Raw genomic sequence first — 22,350 nt, forward strand, 5'->3', positions numbered from 1 at the left:
TCAAGCCACGACTGTTCGGTTACATGATATAGGCCTAGTGCATAACATCTTCATTGGAGCAGGTAATCAAACAGTTGGGCTCGCACACTCGCGGTCAATTATCTTAACAGAAGAAACAACCTGTCATCCTCTAATGAGACGTCTACGCTTCTAAATCTGGAAGGGCTACTCAGTAATTTTCCATTAATCAGCTCTCCTGAAAGCATCATGCCTCCCACTGCGACCCTCTCCAACAAATTACATTTCTGAGCTCCTGCAAAAATAGCTGTATTTTAAAAAGAGTTTTGAGTTGTATTTTTGGAAAGCAAAGCCGCAAAAGTCTTCACGAACAAAACAAAAGGAAGGAGGAGTGTGTAAATACAGTATGCGGTCAGACAAGGAGAAGAGGAACATTGGGAGAAATGAAGGCAATTCTAATGTTTGGTCTGAGATTAAAGGTGATGGAAGAGGTCCAACAAATAGGGTGTCAGAGACTGTTGCTGTTCGATCTCCTGTAGAGCATACAATACAGGGTGAAGCATTAAAGTATGTGTCCATAATAGACTCATCTGTGGATTGATTCAGAAGTAATGGACAGTGAGTGTGACTGTATCACTTCTCTCATTGCCTTGTCACACACCAATAATGACAAATATATGTTATTTCTAGCTATGCGTCTGTGTGTGTCTGCAGATCCACTCAATTTTGCAGCTGATCAGACAGAAATTTAAATTTTTCATGGGCTGAAGAAAACAGCATTGAGAGAAAACGGCGAGTGAGTCTGAAATGGAGGGAAGGCAGAGAGAGAGAAAGGCAGGCAGATGAAGAAAACGTATGTGTGTGTGTGAGAGTGACAGAGAGAGCGAGAGAGTTATTTACCCATTTTCCACTCTCTCGCTTCTGGATGATCCATGAGAGGATGTGTGATCTGATGATAAAGTGGACAGTGGCTAGCAGTGTGTATGAGCGTGTTTGTGGATTGGCAGCTAATTATCCACAGGGGAGAAATCCTGTTTAGTTTCCATTTCAATGTGCAGAACAAAGCAGGTGTCTGACAAACAATGAAGGCTTCCAGCAATAAAGCAAAAAAAGGAAAATGTTTTTCTCAGTTGATGATGTTCTTCGGCATTTTTACCTTCTCCCTTTTCTATCGCTTATTACATCTGCTGCCCCATCTGAGGTCACTGCGCTCTGAAACATCACAAGAGGGATAAATGGTGACTCAGGTTAAAAAATATTCTGGTTGTATTAACTGATCTAGTAAGAGTAAGAAATATATTTTTTGAAATTTTTTAAAGCTGCTTATAATGTTTGACTTTTGTTTTCCTTTTCCCTATACAATCAGTTTAATTGGTGCTGGAGTATAGTGAATAAACTTAAAGGTTCCCTCCAGACATATATTAAGACATATACTCTGATATGATTTTACCACAAAAAAAGGAAGTTAAAATAGATGATAATAAAAAAACTGGGGGATTACACAACCATAAAATAATGAAACAATGTCAAAAAGAGATCATCGCAATGACAATTATATATATATGTATATATATATATTATACAGTATAAATTTACACACATGCACATATAGAGTGTAATCACACACGTCAACACGTCAATCCGTTATGTCAACAGAAATTAAAATAACAGAATAACAAAGTGATGCATCATTCACACAAATAATCGATATATCATTTTTCATCTTAACTTCATCTTTCATCTTATATTTCATCTTAATAACTTTCGTCTTATTATTTTCTTTATGTTGTATGATCTGTATGTTATTAATACTGTAGCACTTTGAGTTGCACTATAAATGAAAAGTGAGGTACACATTAAGTATTATAGATATCATTATTATTATTATTATTATTATTATTATTATTATTATTATTATTATTATTATATCAAGCTAATGTTTTGTATTTGTCTATTATGGTGGAGTTTTTTAACATTCCAAACCTTTTTTTACTAAAATGCATCTGTTTCTTGGAATTTGTCTTGACCCTCAAAAAGATATTATTTTAATAATCTGATGATCAACTAGATTATTCAATTGTAATGTCAGTGGTGGAAAGTAAGTAGTTAAATGGAGTATTTCCATTTAATGCTACTTTATACTTCCACTCCACTATATTTCAGAGTGACATATTGTACTTTCTACTCCACTACATTTATTTGACAGTTTTAGTTACTTTTCAGTTGAAGATTTGACACAATGGATAATATAACAAGCTTTTAAAATACAACACATTGTTAAAGATGAAACCAGTAGTTTCCGACCTTTTTCGCTTTTGACGTCTTACAAAAAGCAGTTTGTAGTCGGGGTCACATTTCAGATGTCTATGAATTGTTAACAGCTCCACCAAATAGTGATTTTTCCCTCTAAACTTCTCACATTGTTCCATTTCAATAAATGATCAGGTGATCCAATATTTCACCAAAAATCAAAGATTAGAGAAAAAGTCCAAAAACAACAGATTTGTGTATCGAAACTTAATTTTATTTATTTATTTGTTGGTTTATTTAACAGGGACAGCATGCATTAATCATTTTTTTCTTCTTTCCTCTCCCATTAATCTCACGACCCCTCAGATTTATCTGGTGACCCTTTGGAGGGGCCTGACCCCCAGGTTGGGAACCACTGGACTAAACTGGCTGACTGTATATAAAGTAGTTGAAACTAGCTCCACCTCCAGCAGCTACAACAGTATCATGCTGCTTACACACTGTTGCTTTAGTATTAATAATCGAATGATGTCATATATAATATTATAACAGTCAGAGGGACCAAACCACTACTTTTACTACAATACTTTAACTACATCAAGCTGATATTACTTGTACTTTTACTTAAGGTTTATTAGGTAAAGGATCATAGTACTTTTGCGACCACTGTGTAATATTAATAATTTCATTAGAAAGGTCCTTTGGTGGTATGTGTACTTGTAAGGGTTTCTCCATATCTATATGCAATAGGTGATGTATGGAACAATAAATATGCAGTACAAAATATAATGTAATGCATTTTGACTTAACGGATCCTTAGGTTTGTACAGTAATAATGATGAATGTTCATCAGCTTTTCTATTGTAGCATTGCCATAGATGTTTTCAAATTAATTTCAGTGTTTTATGCAGACCTGCATATAGGGCTGCTCTAAACAACAGCACATCTTGTTCCTGCTTCATTCACAATTCTCTCTGATTAGGATGTGATAAGCCAGTCTGAGTGTGCTAAATTAGACGCTTCATGGTTTAAACCTACATAACTACCCACAAATACAAACAAGGACATGTTGATTATAGCCACGCAAGCACTAAAACATAATGTGACTCTAGTTTAGGGAAGTAATGCAGGTAGCTGTGAAAAGTAATGAAAGTTAAAAAAGCTCCTAAAAGTCCCTGAGTGCAGTTATCATGACAGAAACCCTCAAAAGAGGGTGTGATGTTTCCTTTTTAAAAAATTTTTTTTTTCTGAAAGAGCAGATGAATGAAGCAGCCTCTTCTTTGTTTGTGTATGTCTGTGTGCTTCTGAGGGTGTCTAGATGTTCCCAACTTCCAGCTCAAATCACAGTTTGAAATGGCTTTGATGATGTGACAGCATATTTGATTGGCAAGGCTTGTGTTTGAACGCCCCAAACTCTGCACAGCCACTGCCAACATGCAGTCTGTGATCAGCTGGACCAGTGTTCTGCAAAGGAGACAACTGGAACAACAGCTCTCCACGCTGGAGGTTTGAAAAAGAGAGAAGTATTGAAGCTGCTAGACGACTATCTCAATCCAGCAACAAAGGAGGCAATATACTCATGACTGATTCTCAGTTATTGTTTCAAGGTCGAGGGTCAGAGTGTGATGTGAATTTTGATGATCTTACCACACGATCTTGTCCGGGTGTCACAATTCTTCATTGAAAATAAGGAGCAGGAGTCAAAACACCCACACAGCAAATCTCTCTTGCAGCATTATTAAACGAGAGTGTGAAAATCAATACTGTGCTAGAGTGTGTATCAGTCCACATTCATCTGAGTTCACTTAACACTTCAGAGTGTTTGGACCAACTACCCCAGACTGCAGCGAGCCATCCACTCAACATCAAATACCGTAAGTGTCACCGTACTTAGTGTGTTTACTCTGGAAAATATGCTATGGAGCTGAATTTCCATTTCCACGTCTGTTTTTTTTCTTCTGTAATTTTCAAAGGCTGAGTTGTGAAAATAATTACTAGTGAAATAATCATGAAGAGCAGACCACCCATGCCATAATCAGGCAGTTGGCAAAGGAATAGGAATAAGGTGCATTGATATGAGGAGCAGTCTCTACTGTAACTGAGGTTTTATAAGCGGCTTTGATGAAATGCTCTCCTCTAGTGTTCAGTGCACAACATTGCAATTCAAACATTGGCATTTCAAATATCCTGTCAACCCATTCATGTGCATCTGATTTTTCAGTCAGTTCCTTTATTCATGTGTCTGTTACATCAATTGTTTTTGAAGACAGAAGAGAAAATGAGCTCATATATTCCTTCATTTATGAGACTGTAAGCATGGACTTATCACAGTGAGCATTTCATAACTGAATAACAGAACCGGTATACAGCTATGTATCTATTTTTCACTCTCAAAAGCAAATTTAGGCAACATAGTAGTTTAGTTTTATAGTTAATTGTAGATGTATGAAACAACACAATGTTTTGATATTAAAGTACATAGAGTTACACCTTTAAAGGACCAGTGTGTAAGATTTAGGGGGCTCTATTGGCAGAAACTGTATATAATATTCATAAGTATGTTTTAATTAGTGTATAATCACCTGGAAATAAGAACTGTTGTGTTTTTGTTACCTTACAATGAGCCCTTTATAGAGTTGGCGGGTCGTCTTCTGCCATGTTGCACCAGCATATTTCCACAGTACAAGTTCACTGAATCTTAAAACAGTTTGAGTCACTGTCTGATTATAATATGCACTTCAAATAAATTGAAATGCAAAAACTTGCATGCATATTTAAAAACATGCATGTTTTATCCAGATTCTAAATGTACAGCTACTGTTCCAGAAGCATCTTAGTGCTCCAATTTATTAACTGTCTTTGAATTGTTCCTGACAAGCATCAGGTTAATAGAAATGAGTAGCACTACATTACCTACTCAGAGGGTTACAATGACCTGCAGCAATCACCACAAATTACATGTTTCATCCAAAGCCTTTGTTGGAAACCACATAAGAAATTAATAATGGAAACAATTTTCACTCCAAGGAAATAAATCATTTGCACACACATAGATACACACATTCATACACAAGTATGAAATTGTGTATCCCTCGATGGACATCTTCCTGTTTCCCCCTTTTCCTCTTTTCCTTGTCTCATTCATGTAAATCTGCTGTTGCCCAGACAGCACTGATGACTACACATCTCATTTTCATTTTATAAAAAAGTAAGTGTTTAGCTCAAATATTATGTTAATCTCATGGCTGAAATGATTCTTTGTGATATTGTTGACATATCTTAGCATTTTCATTCTAATGTTTGTATGCAGCTACTTTACTTTTTATTGTTTAATGTGTAGTACTTGGAGACAATGCAGCTGCCATGTAGCCTATGACCTTCTTTGTGCACTGTACTTAATGGGAACTTGGAGGTGACAGGGTACAGACACCATAAAAACAGAGTGAGGTGGGGGTTCAATAGGGGCCCAAAAGCCAATTTTTGCCCACGGGCCCCCTTTAACAGCTTTATCCAGCAATGGCAATTCCCACTTGCTGACAAAAGGTCTAATGAATGATAGTTAATTCGATGGTTGAATAGCATCACGTACAATTGTTGACGTTAAGAGAGCTTATAAAAACAATCACTATTTGATTTGAGGCTTACTTTTCTCTCATGGGGAAATCTACAGTACTTCGAGCAACAGATGAAATGATAAAATTACACCAATATTATTTTCTCAGACATTCTGTTGTTTTCAGAAACGTGATTTTCTATTGCCTTGTTTGTTTCATTTTTGCTTTGTTATGCTGGAATTTTACTATACATCATAGTTTGCAGAAAACTAGCAGATTTGCTTAAGTCCTCAAAAATGCATTCATCATCCTTTTCAGCACCATGGACAGCAAACGTTAAGACGCTCTTATGGGATTACTGGTGATATTCTGTACTTTTGTTTTTGTTGACAAAATCCCATGAAAAGACCAAAGTCAACAACAAATTGATCCTACTAACAAGTGTTGATTGTTTAGCAAAAGCCTGATTATTCCTTTGTGTCACAGAGCTCCACTGTTATCCAAAAACTATTAAAACCCAATCAATAAGCTACACTGGTGCACTGGATGACATGTTGTTTTACTACCAAGAACACAGGCACTGCAGTTTGTTTCAAGTCAATTCAACAAACATCATCCTGCTGCTATAAATACTCACTGGTGCATATTAATCCACGGCTGAAAATAGTCCCTAAGAAATGCACTATTTCCATCTATTGGTCTAACATTTGCTAAAAACTACAGTGACCTTTATACCGAACCTTTCCTTTTCTAAAAATGAAATCATATTTTCGTTACTATTTTTTTTATATACATATTTCAGTAGGAATTAATGGACCAGGTAGGGAGAGCTACAGACAGGGTAAGGAAGACATAAAGTACAGAGAGACAGACTTGGTTTTGGTCTTTTCATGGGATTTATTGACAATACCAAAAACATAGAATGTTACCAGCCTCATCCTTTTACAGACAATCAGATGCACTGACTGTTATGAGCGGTTTATAGAAGTGTGTAAAGGTTTTCAAGCATTGTAGACTCTTAAAAATCCCCTCCATATTGTATTAAGATATAAAAATAATAATATGTGTGATGTGTGCCTGATATGGTTTATTACCATGTTAAAATCCTTAAAATGATTTTAACATGGTAATTATCCTACTTCACTGTAAAGTCCATTCTCAGTGTATTTGCACTGGAGGCGTCAAGTTTCCACATCACACTTGTCTAAGTTGAATACCGGACCAAGATTGGCTTCCAGACTAGTTGTAATATCATAAATCAAGCTTGTAACCCACCTTTTAAAATCAGATTTTCAATGAGCACAGAGAAACTTTCCACTTTCAGCAGATGAATGTGAAAACACCCTTCTGGTGTCAAACTCATTCTCATCTCATACATCATTCTGTACAGTGAAGCTCAAACATCCAACTGTAGGAACAAATAGAAAAACATATATCCTATTATACTGAGCGGAGGGGGATTTTAACCTCTAAGATGGATCGTTACTGGGGAAACAACCACAGACTTTTCACATTGCACACTTACAGTTCACTTTTCTTCCAACAGATGGCAACCTAAGACAAGTTCATGTGAACAATCATTTAGTAGGCTACTGTGTGATTATGCGTGGAAATACTGTGTGTTTAACACATATACCAAAAGGTCTAAAAATGTGTAATGTATGATTAATATAATGTGATAACAAGGGACAAAAAATATGTCACACGAGGACACACACACTCACACACACAAACACCTCTTACTCTCTGGAGGTGTATGAAGCTGACATCATGTTGTCTTCAGATCTGCTAGCGCCGCCTGCCTCTGCCTGTTTTAGCTCACACACACACACACGCACACACACACACACACACACACATACACACATACATGTGCACTCATGCATTCACACTCAAAAAGCACAAACCCTCTCCCTCTCTCTGAAAACACCTCTCATTCCTCAAGAGGCGTCCCCTCGCTGTGTACAAGTCTATTTTCTTCCACTGACATGTCCTCACTTCAGCAGCTACACTGCACCTTTTGCTCTCACACTACCAATTTTAGCACACACACAAACACAGACACACACGCACACACACGGCTTGTCAACTCCCCTGCTGCTGCTAACAGATGACAGGAGGCCTTGGGATGAAGAAAGATAGTCTGAGCACTGTGGCAGTGGAGGGCAGAAATACGTGTTTGCTTAGACAGCATCCAGATGTGCTACGTGTGTTCTGAGCGTACAGTGCGGCTAGAGGATATGACAGACAGAATGAACCCAGTGCATTATTAATCAGATTTCTATGTCAATCGAGAAATGGAAACGTTAAGAAAGCTGCTCTTTGCTCCTCTAAAGCCTCTGCTGCCTGTTTATTTTGTCAAACTAAATAAAACTTGCCAAAAGACCAAATGTGGGCACAATGTCATACATCATACGCAACAGTCTTTGTCTATTCCGCCTCTAAAACATGCACTCTCTCACACACCACCGTCTTGGCCTAGTTTTGCATGAATGTGCTAGCTTGAGGGCAGATGCGTTTCTCCCCAGAGTGAGTAACAGAGCTTTTAATGGACACAGAATGAAGGCTTCAATAGTTAAGGCAACATCTGGCCCTGAAGAAAGCAGGACTCTTGAATAAAGAACACACAGGAAGTGAATACTGTGATGCACTCTGCTGTGGAGCAGTAATTTCATGCTTTTCATGTGGGGATATTCAGTTATGTTCACCCATTACATATTGCAGAAAGATCACTATATTCTACACAATCATCAAAGTTTATAGAGGCAAAGGAGTAAAAAAAAAAGTGATTTGCTAAAATGGTCACTTTATGGAATATTTATATTTAGAGATACATGTTTTTTTGTTGTTGTTTGTTTACTTTCTTAATCCTGCTGTTGCAAATCTTCACTGGCCTTCATGTGGTCAAATTAGATCAGAAACTTCAGGTCTGTCAGGCTTGAAAGAAAAAAAAATAGTATTTTCACAAACAATTCCTGAAGTGAAATTTACTCGTTTTTTCCAGAGATTTCAACCATATCACACAGTCTTCATCTTGGTGGAGTTTGCTCAGTTGTCATGGAGATGGATCTGTTGATATGCAAGTTCATTAGCTGTTATGTTTTCATCCACACGGCACTTCTTCTTGTCTGTGTTGGCTGTGTGTTCATTCTTGACCTTGGAGTTATTTTGACAATACCAACTAAAGGCCCACTTACTAGCTTTTGAAGACAACTAAGTGAGTAGCTTATGAAAACCATGTGATATGGATGAAAGCTCTTGAAGAAGCTCATAAGTGGAGTTGGAATTGTTTTGTCATTCTAGGTTTGTTGGTCTCAATGAAAGCACATGCTGATTTACAGCATCATAACATAATGTGTGCCTTTGTGGTGTTGTTTATTGTATTTTTATTGTTTGTATATTGGGATTATTTTTTAATGTGTGTAAATGAATTGTCTACATGTACTTCTGCCTGCAAGCTCACTTTCTTTGAGGGACAAATAAAGTAAGTAAAACATATTTCATCCGTTTATCACATGTGGAATACCTTTTCACATGTTAAAATTTCACATAATGGCACATATTTCACATGTCAAATGTGACACATCATACTGTGCTTTGCTTTTAATTTGACAAGTTTACATTATTTATTTCTAATTGAAATTGTGGGTGTATGTGATGTGCTGTTGTGTGTAGTTTTGTTTATGGTTTTTTTATGGTGCGTTCTGTGTGTGTGTGTGTTTTTGTTTGGATTTTTTTTTTGCTTTGTACTGTTTGTTGTTGTACTGTTGTATGTTTTGACTGTGGAGGACTACAGATGCAAATTAGCTTCGAGCTAACTCCGGTGCAGTGCATCTTTAATGATTAAAACTGCACACTGTCCCAATCAATAAATCAAATCAATCAATCAGTACGAATTTCACTCCCTGCACTCTTTTCATGACCCATAGTAAGAAGCATCCTCTCAGTGTGTGTTCCCTGGGTCAAATTAAACGGGATGCATGTTCTGTTTTTGATTTGTCTCTTTGATAAATCACTTATTCATCCAAACGTGAGGAAATATTTGTTGGTCTAATTTCAAATTCAAGGTGAAGAGGGGCGGAGACGCGCTTTGATGCAAATGTTCCCCTGCTGCTACTGCTGCTGCTGCTGCTGTGCCCGCGTACGAGAACGCGCTCCATCGCTGTCATCAGTACAACATCAGCATCTTCCGGGGGGCGCGCAGAGAAACGGGAGGAGGAGGACGGAGGAAGAGAGAGAGAGAGAGGGAGAGAGGGAGAGAGGGAGAGGAGACATACTGGATAAAGGCTACGACAAAAAACCATGATGATAATGGAGTCGAGGCGGTGGAGGATGTCGGATTTACGAGAAAGGACTGTTGAAATTTGACAGAGGGCTCGCGTTGAAACCTGTTCTCGATTTCTTCCCCCTCCCCGCTCCCCCCCATCCCCATTCTGTGTGATTCCCACATGCTGCGTGGACATCTACATTGAAGCCGAGCAGAGGAAGGGGAGCACCCCACGGATGCCTCGGAAGGTAAAAAACGGGCTCCACCGCTGGCGCTACAGGCAACAAGACGCGTCTCATCTCTCGGATGGTAATAAAAGGACATCATGAAGATAGCTCTGGACTGATGGATGAGGATGAAAAACAGCTTTAACCCCCCTCCCACCCGACGACTGTGAAATAAAGAAAATCCTGTTTTGATGGATTTTTTTAATCATTTATGGTGTAGCCCCAAGGAAACGAGCCTTAGAAAGCAATGTTGAATCACTGGTCTTGGTAAATTATTCATTAGTGGTATAGGTAGGCTATGATTTTGAATTGCTTCAATGTAGCATTTTCCCCCATTCATTTTTACAATGTGTAGTCTTGTGAGATCATACACATATTTGCAGGTTACATTTTTATTGTGTGGTTATGTAGGCCCATTAAATAGCCAATAACAGCCACAAAAGATTGCCTATAGCCAAAGCGAGGAGAATATTCGCGCAGGGAAGCTTTGATTTAGAGAACGAAAAAAAAGATCTGGATAGTGAGGGGTGTCGAGCTGTCTGGGAAATTTTTAAGATTTATTTTTTTCTTGTTATAGTCTAAAGAGGAGGAGGACGGGGGTGGAAAGAGAGATATAAGGAGTTAAAACAAAACAAACAAACAAACCACCATCATGTTGCCTTCCCAAGAAGCCTCCAAGATCTACCATGACAATTATATGCGCAACTCCCGGGCCATCGGGGTGCTGTGGGCCATCTTCACCATCTGCTTCGCCATCGTCAACGTGGTGGTGTTCATCCAGCCCTACTGGATCGGCGACAGCGTCAACACGCCGCAGGCCGGCTACTTCGGCCTCTTCCACTACTGCGTGGGCACCGGGCCGTCGCCCAGCCGGGAGCTCACCTGCGTGGGCAGCTTCTCCGACTTCAGCTCCATCCCGTCCGGAGCCTTCAAGGCGGCCTCGGTGTTCGTGCTGCTGTCCATGGTGCTGATCCTCAGCTGCATCGCCTGCATGGCGCTCTTCTTCTTCTGCAACACCTCCACCGTTTACAAGACCTGCGCCTGGATGCAGCTGCTGTGCGGTAGGCACTGTTACAATTACCTCTTAAGACGTTTATTCTGTCTTTTCAGTTGCAAAAACCGAGGTCTAGAAATCAGGTTAAAAAAACACACACACACCCAAAACTCAAATAAATATTGTGTTTTATTCGCACAAATAGCCACCTTGCTTTACCCAGGCAGCCAGGCGCACGCACAGCACAACAGAGTGTTGCTGCATGTAATCATCAAGGCTACTGTCCTTTGAGATTATTCTAGATCATACACTTTACACCTGTACATTTCACATCTGCATTACCATTGTGGATATTAGTTCAGAAGCACCTTCTAAATCCACCATAATCTGTTGGTCTGTATGATACCTATTGAGTCGGTGGAATTAGACCTGTCATACTTTTTTTAAAAAATGCTTGAAACATGATTTTAAAAAGTGAATGAAAAATTGTGAATCCCCACGTGTATGTTTTTGTTGTGCCAGGATCCAACATTGTTACAGACTTCTGAGGTCAATACTGTAGGCCTACTCACTGCTGAGTATCACAGGCTCACGTTCCTGTACAGTAGAAACATCATAGTGGCTTCTCGCAGTAGAAGAAATAAGGTGAAAGGTGTGTGTGTAGCAGTTCCATTGTGTGTTAGTCCACTGGAATTGATATGCTTTAGTCTAAAGGGTATAGGCCCTGTCATGTTACAGTTAACAAGGGCTGTTATACAGATTTTCCATCTCTGCAACAACAGGGAAAGTAGGAATACGATTATTCATGCAACTGAAACGCACCGCAAGCAACAGCAGACACGGAGCTCCCCTGTTACCATTGATATTCTGAGGATACACCACTGCATCTCTAAAGAAGGCAGCCGGATCACAGCTTTATGCTGATGAAATGCAAATTTCATTCATTCATCCATTTCAGCTCATCATATATGATGCAGTGTGATGTGCAATGGAGATATGAATTCATCCTCCTGTGACCAAGGCTTTATACAGAGCTGTATTGCTATTTTGAGGGATGATTCCAGGTCGATTGGATTACTGTTTTCAGGCAGGTGATGTGTGGTTAGATTGCACTTTGTTAAACTGATTGGGATAAATGGTGGCTTCCCAATTCATGTGGGACATACTGAATTATACTACCTTCACGGAATAGCTGAAGCGCTGGAGAAAAGGGATCTGTAACTATTACAAATGGACATATGTGATTCCATCATCGTAACGTTGCAGGTTCAGTTTAGATTTATGAAGGTAAACTCTCTTGGAGATGATGTTTTATTAGAAATATGGTATTTTGTGAGAGCACAAACAGGTTTGACAGCAGGAATAGGTTGATTTAAATTAAAGTTAAATAATTTTTTTAAAATAAAAGCACCAGAAATATAATATATATACATATCAAATTCAGGTTTCATTTGATCATTAAAAGTTTACCTTCCTTCAGTAAGTTACTAACCATTGTTTTTATAATTGATTGTTCTATTGTACAGTAATTATTTTCTCAGTTAATCAACACAGAAAAAATGCTCATCACAAGTTCCCAGGGCTCATGGTGACATCTTAAAATGTCTTTTGTCCACAAACAGTCTGAAACCCAAAGATATCATGTTAGTTATCATAGAAGATGAAGAAAACCAGCAAATCTTCACATTTGAGAAGCTGGAAGTAATACATTTTTGCCATTCTTGCTTAAAAAATTACTTAAACGGTTAATCGATTAGTTGCAGACTATTTTCTGTTGATTGAATAATCGATTAATTGACTAATCAACTAATTGTTTCAACTCTACATTTATTTATTTTTCTTACTCTTATCTTTATCTGGGATAAAGATGCTAATGAGGATCAATTTTTGTTCTGATTTATTGCCACTGCCTCTCAATTTGTCAGCTGATTTTCAGTGCCGCTCTTTGAGGGGGGGGGGGTTGCAACAAAATGCGAGATTGTTGTGTGAGAGAAAGGCTAAAATAACATCTTAATCTATGGTGAATAGATGTCATCAGGCCAAGCGAGTAAGGTGACTATGTCAGCTGGAATGAACCTTGCTTTATGAAGAGCAGAACGTACAGTATCTCACAGAAGCAACAAGAAACCATGATCTTCTCCCACACGCACATTTCCAGCGAGCCTCCTGTGTATATCCGACTTCTTTATAAGCTGATCAATGTGATAAATAGGCCAGGCAGAATAGCGTGGGAGTCAGTTTTCTGTACAGAAACAGTCAGCATACTGAATGAGAAGGAGGAAGAGAGGAAGAGAGAGAAAGGCATACAGAGAGAGAGAGATCAGCACTTTTTTTCCTTCAGTATTGTTCTTTTCCTCATCCTCATCTGCCCACTCTGTCCTCTGTTCTGCGGAGTGTGTTGAAAGGGTTTTGGTGCTCTACAATCAGCACGAATCAGACAGAATAGCAGAGGTACAGATTTTGCTCTCTTTATCCAAATCTTTAAGACTTACCCGGGATTGAACCTACAAACTATTAATCAAGTAAAACAATGATAAAAGGAGTAAATACATCAGTGGAAAACCTCTCCAGTGCAGTGTGGCCTCATCCACTATTGAATATGTGCATGTGGACGTGGATGATGCGTGCCTGATGAGGAATGTTGCATTGCTCTGTAAATGCAATAACTCCGCTGTGTCACATCAGGTCCTTTTCAGCTATCAATACCCCCATAGTCCAACAATTCATCAAAACCTTGCTGATCTGTCAGGAGATCCATCTCTGTACAGCAGGAAGGCAAAGGCCTGCATGACAGCTGTTTTGTCCATGGTGCATGTACAATCTCAGTACATTTTAAATCACAAGATTGCGCTTAAGTTTCCAACATTTCCTAGTGTATTGGTGAGCCTTTTATCATGGATTCAATGACACAAATTTAGAGCCTGTCCTCCCAAGAGAAACGACACTATAGGTCCTAAATTCAGTCGCCAAAAATGGCCTACAGTTACGTTTGAGTGACAGACGCCATCTAGCGGTCGTAGTAATTATGACTTGGGGAAGTGAAAGAGTTAAGATGACGTCAATATAAATTGACTTCCTTCTTAGGGGGAGGTAAACCTAACCAGACCTTGACCACAGCATTGTTAAAATCTATGTGGTTGTTTAATTTAAAGGACTTGTTGCAAATTTGACATTATCAGACAATTATCAGACTATATTACTTTCATGATGCACAACATACTCTATGGAAATTGTAAGACCATAGGAAACACACTTTACATTGTATGGGAATCTTCTAGCAAGTTAATCTGAATGTCAGTCTCAATACATTTTGAATAAAGTGTATACATTTGAAATAAAGTTCAAAATTTTCTTTGTAAAATTTCAGAAAAGAAACTACTTTTTTTAGTACAATATTTTTGGTTGTATTGTACTAAAAACACATATAACAAATATTTATGCTCAAACTAAATTTATACCCATGTTCCCTCTAATTTGCGTATACATATCAGAGTTTGTGAAACTTCAGAAGGTTTTACTGTCCTTTCAGTGGATGTGTGTGATGTGTGGTGAAGGTAAGTTGTCTAATAGGCTTGGCAGATGGCCTAATGCTGTTCACCACCCTGGAGATGATCGTTTAATCATCCCCTCTGCCCTGCTGGGTGTAGCAGCAGGTCCCCTGGCACAGCGCAGGGACAGAGTATACTACAGCAAATACAGTAAGGGCCAATTTGAACTGGTAGTAGCCTAGATTTGCCAAATGGACCAAAAGTGTCAATTAGGGAGTAGTTTAGGCCCTGATCATGATGGTCGCTTGCTACTGCAACAGAGAGGTAACACAGAAATGTTCACCAGATGAAAATTTTGTCATAATCTACTCACCCTCATGTCAGCTGAAACTATAGTAAAGTTTGACCACGTAGGACAGCAATTTTGCTGATCTAGCTTCATGTCAGAACTCTGGAGGAGAAGAATGGGGCTTCTTGGTTTAGTAAAGGTTAAATAAAAGATGACTGGGGAGAAATGGTACCTCACAGGTTTCTTGGCAGAGTAGAGTGACACAGTGTGTCTTGGCAACTATAAGCTAAAAAATGGGCCAACCTTGGCCTCTCTGTGTGCTAAATTGACCAGATTTGAATAAGGTTAATGTACTTGAAGAGGACTATAACATTCCACTCATAACCCTTGGCAATGAAGAGTGTATTTACCAAAAGGCCAAAATGAAGCAGTATTGACCTGGATAAATGTTTACCACTGATTGTAGAGCATACTGGCAACACTGTGGGACAATAGCAAAACCCAAGATAAGGAACAGTCTGCAAAAAAAGCCAGAAAAAATATGTTAAGTTTTTATACGCCTGCACTGTTCCTACATTCATATTTGAAATCCAAGAGATTGCAAAATCCTTCAGTACTAAAGCAGGGGCCTATATCATGAAGAGAGATTAGTGGGTTAGCCAGCTGTCTTTGGGCTTAAATCAGGTTTCCTGGTGTCATGAAGCTGGCTTATTTTTAACCAGGGTAGATCGCCATGGCAACCTATGCTGTTATATTTCAGAGTGTTTGTTGTAGTATTAAACCAAACTTGCAGTTACTACCAGTGATCACGGGTGCAAATCAGCCAGGACTGTAATCTTAAGGATATAGTTTTAAAGATTAGTCCAACTTTTTTCCCCAGTCTGTCTTAAAACAATACTCATATGATCCCTTCCTAACAAAATACCAGTGAAAGAGATCATCATTCCAACAGGGTCCTGACATGGACAAAAGTACAATAGAGTGAGAAGTAATAAAGAGCAGCTGTGACATCTTTAGTAGGCTATATCAATATAATTACTTTGATTTCTATAATGATTATGTTGGAAATAGTAGAAAAAATTTCAGACACTCTTATGTCTAATCTAGGTTGAAAACAGAGCTTCTAACACTTTACCACACTAACATACCAACCAATAGCAATCAGAGCTGCATATTAATTGGTCTAAGTTTCCTGACAGTATAGGAACTTTTAAAAGAGATGTATTTTTATTATATTATATTATTATTTTATTACTTCATTTTTATTCTGGAGTTCTACTGGTATATCTTTGAATGATTTACAGTTCCCCTCTGTTCAGCCTCTGTCTGAAACAGGCCGTTTTAGCACCTGTCTCTTTAAGGCCCCCCTCCCGATAAACCCACCCTGTTCTGATTGGCCAGCTTCCGGAGACTGCCTCTCAGCACGCAAGGTTAAGTAATTAAAAAACAGTAGTTGGATTTCACTTCTTTTTATCCTTCTTTACTCCAAATATAAACTTCTCAAATACATACATACATGTTCAAGCCTGTTCTGATCCAAAGTGTGAGGATGGACAACTTGAACAACCCGCAGAGCAACCTTAGCAAAGAAGGCTACAGAACAGACGTTTGTTGCCATGAACAGTCTGACGTCATCATGAAGAGGAAGTAGAGGTAACTTTGCAAACAAAGCGTTCAGAACAGACTGATGCTCTGGCTTTTGACTTGCAGGGAGCATTTCTACATACTCTCACTTCAGGTTTTGGCCCATATAGATATCCAATATCATATCAGAATCAAACAACAGAAAATCACAAAAAACATGATATGTCCCCTTTAAATTCTTACTCCATCACTGCAGCTCAGGATAGCATTAAGCGACTTGAGTATGAGTATTAAATCTTTTTAGCCTCAAAAAGATGATTGGAATTAAAAATCCACTTTCACCTGTTATTTAAAAAAATAAATCCACTGTATAACTCAGTAAATTATAAAAGCAACATTTCATCAGATAGACCACATTTCTTTTCTTTAGGCATTTTTTGCACAGTATGTATGTATTTACTTCTGTTTTGGCAGCAAACATTATTATTTTATCATTATTATTTTCATTATTATTCCTGATAGTATGTTCATCATATGACAAAAAAGCACCACAATGTCACTATGGAAAATAAATGGATCATTTATGAATAATAGTTTTATTTTCCATAATCAGTCTTCTCAATCAGTCTACTGAGCATGTGCAAAATCATTTTTAACAAGACATATAATCATCCTCACACGTATTTATAGCCTTACTTTTTATTTTGGATACTGTACTCCTCTACCTACTCTGTTTTTTATCACTTATTATTGAATTTCCTTTGGCTATCAGCAGATAAATCAACAGTTAAATGTTAAATGGTTATTTGGTAAACTTCATACGATAACGACGTCAGCAGGGTGAGGCACAAACAAAAATGGCTAAAAGTGGGTTAGGTTAGCGAATCAACAACTACCTGCTAATAGGTGACTTTCCTCCTATCTTCATCCATTTATGTCACAGCTCCATGGGAAAGTGAATAATGGGGTCATTTTACGCTTTGTATCTAGACTAAGCAGCATTTTTCCTCAGACGAAAAGAGCAAGAGGAGGGCTAGATTTCCCAGAAGCACCTGAGGTCTGTGAAGAACTTTGCTGCTTGCACCTTTGAATTTAGATTAATTCAGGGGAAAATGCTCCTGGGAAAACTGCGATAGCTTCAGTTTTAATTTATATTTTCTGAAAAAAGATGAATTTAGTGAAAGAGGTTCTAAGTACATTTGGGCAAGGTTTGAGTTTTTTTCCCTCCTACAGAGACCAAGAGGTCTGTTTTGTTTCTCTCTGTTTCTCACTGCCTCCCCTCTTCCCTTCCCCATTGTTCTCTATCTCTTCCTTTACTTTATCTCCACTTCCCCATTCCTTTTCTTCCTCTACTTCTTTTTTCTCCTTCTATCACTCTTCAGTTCCTATCCTTTTTGTCCATCCTTCCAGAAGAAATGAGATACCATAGGAAAGCCCAGTAGCTCACTAGCCATTGCAGCTTGATGAGTCCCTTTCTCCCTCCTCTCCTCCGTCAGCTCATTCCTCCATCCCTCCCTCACGCCTGTCCCTGTCTGTTGCAATATTAAACAGAACTAAGCAGGACATGGGCCGTGGCACAAGGGAAGAGCCGTCTTGGGAAAAACGACCTGTCAGTTGCTGCTGGGATAAGTGTGTGTGTGTGTGTGTGTGTGTGTGTGTGTGTGTGTGTGTGTGTGAGTGTGAGAGAAAAACAATCCAAAAGATGGAACAAGATAGTATGAGCCATTAAGTTGACAGTTTTATTATGGAATATTACTTAATGTTGTTTTTATCTATGGCTTTATTTTATGGATGCTTATGGGAGCGCTGTAATTTCCATATTTTTATGGATGATTACATTTGACCTTTAACCTTGAACCTTTAAGGGGGAGTACAGTATTGTTATACAGTATTTTAATTAGATTGATATAGATGATATGTGTGACATCATATTATCAAAGCTGCATTTATTGATTATATTATTTATTGATTAAATGTCCAATATTAGTCCAATAGTTACTCTCCTTTTAGCTCTGTTTTTCGTCTTTGCCAGTTGGGGCTGGGCAGGTAGTGTACAGAGGGTTTATCAGACTCTATCACTTAAAACAGCTTCATGCAGCTACAGAGTTGCGTGACCAAAATAACCAAAACAATGAGCTAAAGGGAGCTAAAGCTCAGGTGAACTTATAATAATTTTATATATATTATATATTATAAATAATTTTGTGTGGGTTCAACACTACAAGTGACTCTTTAATACAAAGTAATTTTATCAACTGTTAATATAAACAGATTGATTACTGCAGCTTTTAGGCACTTGTGTGTGAGCCTATTATGCAATAGCTGTTACAAATTGACTCTGATGCTCAGCTACGTGGACAAATATGTACAATCTTTTTGTGTCTTACAGCTAACTGCAATCTGTGGAGCTTTTCTATTTTTGAGGTATTTAAAGGTGCAGTGTGCAGAATTTAGTGGCATCTGGCGGAACAGACTTGGCAGAAATGGAATATAATGTTTGTTAGTATGTTTTAATTAGTGTATAATCACAGAACAGATAAACCAAACACTGGCTCTAGAGAGGGCCTTTCACTGTCACGAGTTTCGCAGCCACTGTAGGTTCTCCTAAACACTTGGAAGGGGAGGGGGAGGGGAAGGGGTATTCAATTGGTTGCAATCTGCAACCTCACAGCTAGATGCCACTAAATCCTACAGACTGGTCTTTGGAGAGAATCTAGAAATTATACAACACTGGGTGATACCAGCAATGTTAAGAAAGAACTATGTTGGATTTTCTTAAGATCTGTGACTCCAAACAATTGTTTCCATAAGCTAGCTGCCCAACTTCACAAGTCAAAGTTTAACAAAATGGCAAACACTAGTTACCAAGGGAATTAGTTAGGACATTAGTGCTACATAACTGCTAATTACTGAATTACTGACAAGTAGTTCTGAACCAAGGATGATAGCAGAAAATGATAATTTCTTAAGAACTGACTATGCTGAAGGTATTACATTTTATTATTATAGAAATGCTTAATGATCAATTGCTACATATAAGTGAATCAGCAGAGTTCATAACTGTCTGTAATTAACTCTGAATAATCTGCTAAGTGGCACATAACATAACCAATACTCACTGCCTTATTATGCACATATTAGCAACTATTTCTGTGTCTCTGTTCCTAGAAATACATCATTATTCCATGATTACACCATTTTTGTATCCACTAAAGTAGATCATTATCCTACCCATCGGACAAAAAGCTGCTGCGTTTTAACTGGAAAGACATTTAGTTCTTGAATGACACAAGCCGAGACAGCAGACTGGGGAAAAAATTATTATTATTATCATTCAGAGCGTTTTTATGCTAAATTGGAAGGTGACTAGATAACATACATGTGTGGACCAAATAACTTGCTGTTTTTTTACTTAATACAATAGCCTTGCAATGCAAAACCAGTGTTTCACCTCACTCATTATGGTTTGGCAACACCTAACACCCATTTGGTTGGGTTTACTGTATATGCAGTGAACATATGTCAAAATTAGTTTGTGGAAACTGGATGAGCCTTTAACCAGTTAAGACTGGAATTACTGTATTTCAACCAGCAAGTTCTGTCAAGTTTCATACTGTATCTGCAAAATATAAAATATAAAACAATATAATAAATTGTTATATATTCAACCCTATCACCAGGCAAAAATGGCAATATTGGGCACTATATGATGGTCAGTGAGTGTTTCTGTATGTCTACTGCCAGCTTTTTAAAAATTCTAGCTTTCTACAATATCTGCACATGGCAACAACGGTACGGCTAGGGTATGGAAAGTAGTTACAGTTAATAAAAAGGCAAATGTTAATTGCAGGTCTGTGACGGGATGCAAAGTCCTGTCTCCTGCATGAAAGTCTAATGTGCTACACACTCATCCACAGCACCAACATTCACACCCTTATTTTTTACCTTTCTACATGAAAGCCACAATTTTTCCTGCATGTAAGCTGGACGTAAATTGCGAAGTGTGGATATGGAATGTAATTCCTACTAGGGATACTAGTAGGAAAATACTAGATTTCCTACCTAAAAACTAGATTTATCCCAGAAATAATGGTTGCCTTCATGGGAAACCAAGTGCTCCACCTTCAATTCATCCAAACTAAAAGAGAATATAAGCTGTCATTGCTTTCCAAAACAACCCTTATGAATGTTTTCTGATCCAACAACATAATTTGTCTCTGCCTTCCTGAGGACCAGAATCATTAAAAAAAAGTGTATATGACTTTATATGATGTTTTCTGGTTTCCCACTTCTTTGGTTAAGGTTAGGCAACTAAAACTACTTGGTTAATGCTACAGAAAAATCATGTATGGTTAAAAGTAAACAATACTGACGTTTAGTAGAGGACACAATGCAATCAGCTGCGTGAAAGTCACATGCTTTGGTGTCCCAAACATCCACACCAGCCTTCTCCCTAAGAGGTACTGCGGTGCTGATAACGCCACCCTACATCTCTCCACACAGAGTCATAATTTGCACAGCCACAAGAGGTCCTTGTCTGGAAAAATGTAAATGTCGGTTGTTTTAAGTGTTTGAGTGAACAACCAAAACAAGCAAGTATTTTTCCCTCTTTGTGCCATCGTGACCATTTTTGCTTTTGCAAGCAGCATGAAGTATACATCTTAATGCATCGAAGGAAAGCAATGAAGCAACAGAAAGAGTGTGTAACAGTGTGTTTGAGAGAAAGGGATGGGTAGACAAGAAGAGAGTGAGTGAAACAAAGCAAGTGAATGAGTTTGTGTGAGCATGTGCTCCTGTGTGTGTGTGTGTGTGTGTGTGTGTGTGTGTGTGTGTGCGTGTGTGTGTGTGTGTGTGTGTGAATGTGTGTGCGTGTGTGTGTGTGTGTGTGTGAGTGAGTGTATGGGTCTGCATGGCCACACGCGTCTGTTCACGTGAGCATGTAAGACAGCGGGTAAATGTGTATATGATGGTGTGAGAGTTGAATTATTAATGAGAATGTTTTCTTCTTCTTCTCTGGAGCCAGTGTGTGTGTGTGTGTGTGTGTGTGTGTTTCTTTCTTTTTTTTTTGCTGCACTAGTAAATGTATAAAGACATACATGTGTAAAGCCTCATATGTGTGTGGGGTAGCATCAGTGCATGTATGTAGATAGATGTGCCCACGTGCATGTGTTTCCAGCAGGAGCTAAATAGATGCTGCAGTGGTCGAGTTAAATATAGAACAACAGAGAGAGAGAGAGAGAGAGAGAGAGAGAGAGAGAGAGAGTGAGAGAGAGAGAGAGAGAGAGAGAGAGAGAGAGAGTTTCCCGGGGGATATCCCTGCCCCCCTCTCTCTATCTCTATCTCTCTCTCCCTGAGATTTCTGTCCGGCTTTTCCCAACCAAACGTACATGTTTTAATTATCAGGCGCTTAATAAATAATTCCAAAGTCACCGGGGTGTTTCTAAAAATACCCTGACAGCTGAATAATGGATTCCTTTGACCCTTCTCAGCATTGTCACTCAGTGTGTGTGTGTGTGTGTGTGAGAGAGAGAGACAGAGAGAGGGGAAGAAAGCAGAAGAAAGAGAGAGAAAGACCCTAAAGCTTGTTGATAAGACACATAAGAATGAGTAAAAATGGAAAATATCTCTGCTTTACATCATCCATGAACACTTTGTGCGTTTTTGTTCTTCATTAATGTGTCATTTTTACAGAACATACTCACACTTTAAAAGGGTGTATTGTTCATTCTCTTTTGTTAC

At 38.4% G+C, this 22,350-nt stretch overlaps 1 protein-coding gene across 1 annotated transcript in view; it reads left to right on the top strand.

Annotated features, from left to right (window-relative positions):
* The first annotated feature begins 9,955 nt into the window (after positions 1-9,955).
* LOC137184090 (LHFPL tetraspan subfamily member 4 protein-like) overlaps positions 9,956-22,350 on the top strand; it is a 38,029-nt gene continuing 25,634 nt past the window's right edge. The window contains exon 1 of the mRNA XM_067591442.1: positions 9,956-11,317. Within this exon, the coding sequence (XP_067447543.1) occupies positions 10,909-11,317 (409 nt within the window). The 5' untranslated portion in view covers positions 9,956-10,908. The remainder of the gene's footprint in view (positions 11,318-22,350) is intronic.

Source organism: Thunnus thynnus, chromosome 6 (assembly GCF_963924715.1).
Source record: "Thunnus thynnus chromosome 6, fThuThy2.1, whole genome shotgun sequence".
NCBI classification, from domain to species: domain Eukaryota; kingdom Metazoa; phylum Chordata; class Actinopteri; order Scombriformes; family Scombridae; genus Thunnus; species Thunnus thynnus.